At 34.0% G+C, this 2436-nt stretch overlaps 1 protein-coding gene across 1 annotated transcript; it reads left to right on the forward strand.

Moving 5' to 3' along the window:
- The first annotated feature begins 513 nt into the window (after positions 1-513).
- LOC127138207 (uncharacterized) lies at positions 514-1557 on the forward strand. The gene is made up of 2 exons (XM_051064598.1): positions 514-996; positions 1159-1557. The coding sequence occupies exons 1-2, from the start codon at positions 514-516 to the stop codon at positions 1177-1179; spliced, it is 504 nt and encodes a 167-aa protein (XP_050920555.1). The 3' UTR covers positions 1180-1557.
- The last annotated feature ends 879 nt before the right edge of the window (positions 1558-2436 follow it).

Raw genomic sequence — 2436 nt, forward strand, 5'->3', positions numbered from 1 at the left:
AAATACAAACAAATCGGTTGAATTATTTCTCAAAAACATGCACAACTCAGCGGGTAAAATGTTTCAAAATTAAAATTGCAGACACCAGTATTATTAATCTACGGTTCACGTAGTTTAACCTGGTGTGCTCGTGGTATTTTTCAACGGTTGTTTCGGTTGCATATCGACCCGCCTGAGCCTTTTAACCGGTGCAAATTTATTTCAGAATTTGAAGAAACTCTGTATTTTTTCAATAAGTATATTTTGTGCCGATCATTTTAGTGTGTCCGATTTAATTTTCTGAGCGAATTTTCGCTCGATTTTTATTCCTAACGAACCACTTTGTCTTACTCTTCATTAGGATTTTATCTACTATTTAGTTTGAATTTTGATAATAATTTATTTATTTTTAATATACTTATTTTCTTTAACAATAAAATGATTTTAGTTAGGATAACATTGGATCCCATTGTCAAAATAAAGCTAATCATACGCCAGCTCACATTGCATATAAAAAAGGATCTTCTACCACCAATGAGAAAGCGCCACACGTCCCTAGGACCACATTTTCCACTCCTTTCACAACCGTCGTCCTCTTTCAAACCACACACGACTTCTGTGACGTCGCCGCTCAACCGACCACCACCCTTTCAACCACAAAACCTTCGCCAAACTTCTCAACTCTCCTTCTTCTCCGATCTATTTCCACTTATTCCTCCGTCCAAACACCAACTCCGTGAAACCCTTTTTCGCCTTCAACCGCGCATCCTCCGCACCTCTTATTCCAACTCTGTTTCGGATGGCTGCGAGTTGGCAAGGCGTTTTAGATTGGACGGCTGTTTGGTTTTAATTCTTTTGTTTATGCAGGTAATGGTTTGGAACGAAAGGCTAAAAAGCACCGGATTCACTTCACCAACTATGGAGTATCAAGTTCAACAAGCACTTCGAGACATTGACGCCCTATTTCCACCGCCTGCGAAAACAACACGCCAAATCGCGTTTACATTTCTGCATTCGGTAATCTTTTAAACTGAAAACATTGATTACAATTGGTCCATGTTCTGATGCTGTTTTGGTTATCGAATCATGTGTACAACTAAATTTTTCTTTGGTATATGATTGCATTATGCATTGGATTTCCTGCATAAATTGGTTCTGATTCCATATGTTTCATGACAGAGTGTATGGATAAGTAATTGATGTCGACACTGCGGTGATTTTGTAAATAATTTCAAGCGGTCCTTGTTTCGACATATTATTATGTAACATGCTTGCTGCCAAATTTGATATAAGGCTTTGGTTACATTATGGTTATACTATGTAACGTTTTGGCATGGCTGCTGTTATAGTCCCTTATCTTTCTCCCTAAATATCCATAAGTCATTTGTTTCATAGAGAAGTGGTAGACTTCAAAAAGGCAGAAAATATTTGTTTACTGTTCTATGCTTAGAATGATAGTGCATCGTTTTTGGTTTTGATATTTGGTTGAGGAAAGATTAATATAAAAGGTACACCTCAGTGATTATTCATGTGTTTGTATCACATTTGTAAATAATCTTAATTCAATTCTTTTGCTGATTTTATTATTATTATTAGGAATAATGTATAAAGGATCATAGGTCGTTTCGTTGATATAATAAAAATGTCATTTATTTTTTAATCGGATTTTTTTATCCATGGATCCGACAATTTCATGTCGTCATGCCGCCCAAAGTCGCAATAAATTAACTGTACGATTTCACCGCATTTAGATCTCACATACGGCATTCTAATTTCATGGTCGCTATGTACAAACCGGTTTGAGCACAAATATTCAATTAAATAAATCAACATTGCCACTTATTTTCATTTGTTTTCTTAAAAAATTAATTAATTGGACTTTTGTTTGATTAATTCATTTCAATTAATTAATCTTAATTAACTTAATTATTTGAGATAATTAAATAATTTTGATAATTAATCTTAATTAATTCAATTAATCAACTCAACTAAATTCTGATGAGTTAATAATTAAAGGATTTTCTTTTCCACCGTGTTTCCATAATAAAATTCAATTCACTTCAAAATCATTCAAACCAATTTCAAAAACACATCACACAATTCTCGATTTAACATCGAGCCCATTTTAAAACACCCTTGTAAGTTGATCGCTCTTCGCATCGCCATCAACCTCACATAGCTTACTCTTGGGCTTTCTTACAATGAGACCTATTTGATTATTGATTAATCGAGTAGATGATCGATTCACCATAATTTATTCAATAACCACATATTCAAACCTTTTTCCAAACCATTTAACTTCAAAAGAATTTTCTCTTTTTTAAACATAAATTTTGGAATGAAAAAGATATAGGGAGCGTACGCTTCACTATTTCCCAAGCACTTGAATAATTGGCGTACGCCATATTGCTCGAGTTCTTGTCATCCGATTAAAACCTTGATCATAACATTTCAAAT

This window comes from Lathyrus oleraceus, chromosome 4 (genome assembly GCF_024323335.1).
Source record: "Lathyrus oleraceus cultivar Zhongwan6 chromosome 4, CAAS_Psat_ZW6_1.0, whole genome shotgun sequence".
NCBI lineage: Eukaryota > Viridiplantae > Streptophyta > Magnoliopsida > Fabales > Fabaceae > Lathyrus > Lathyrus oleraceus.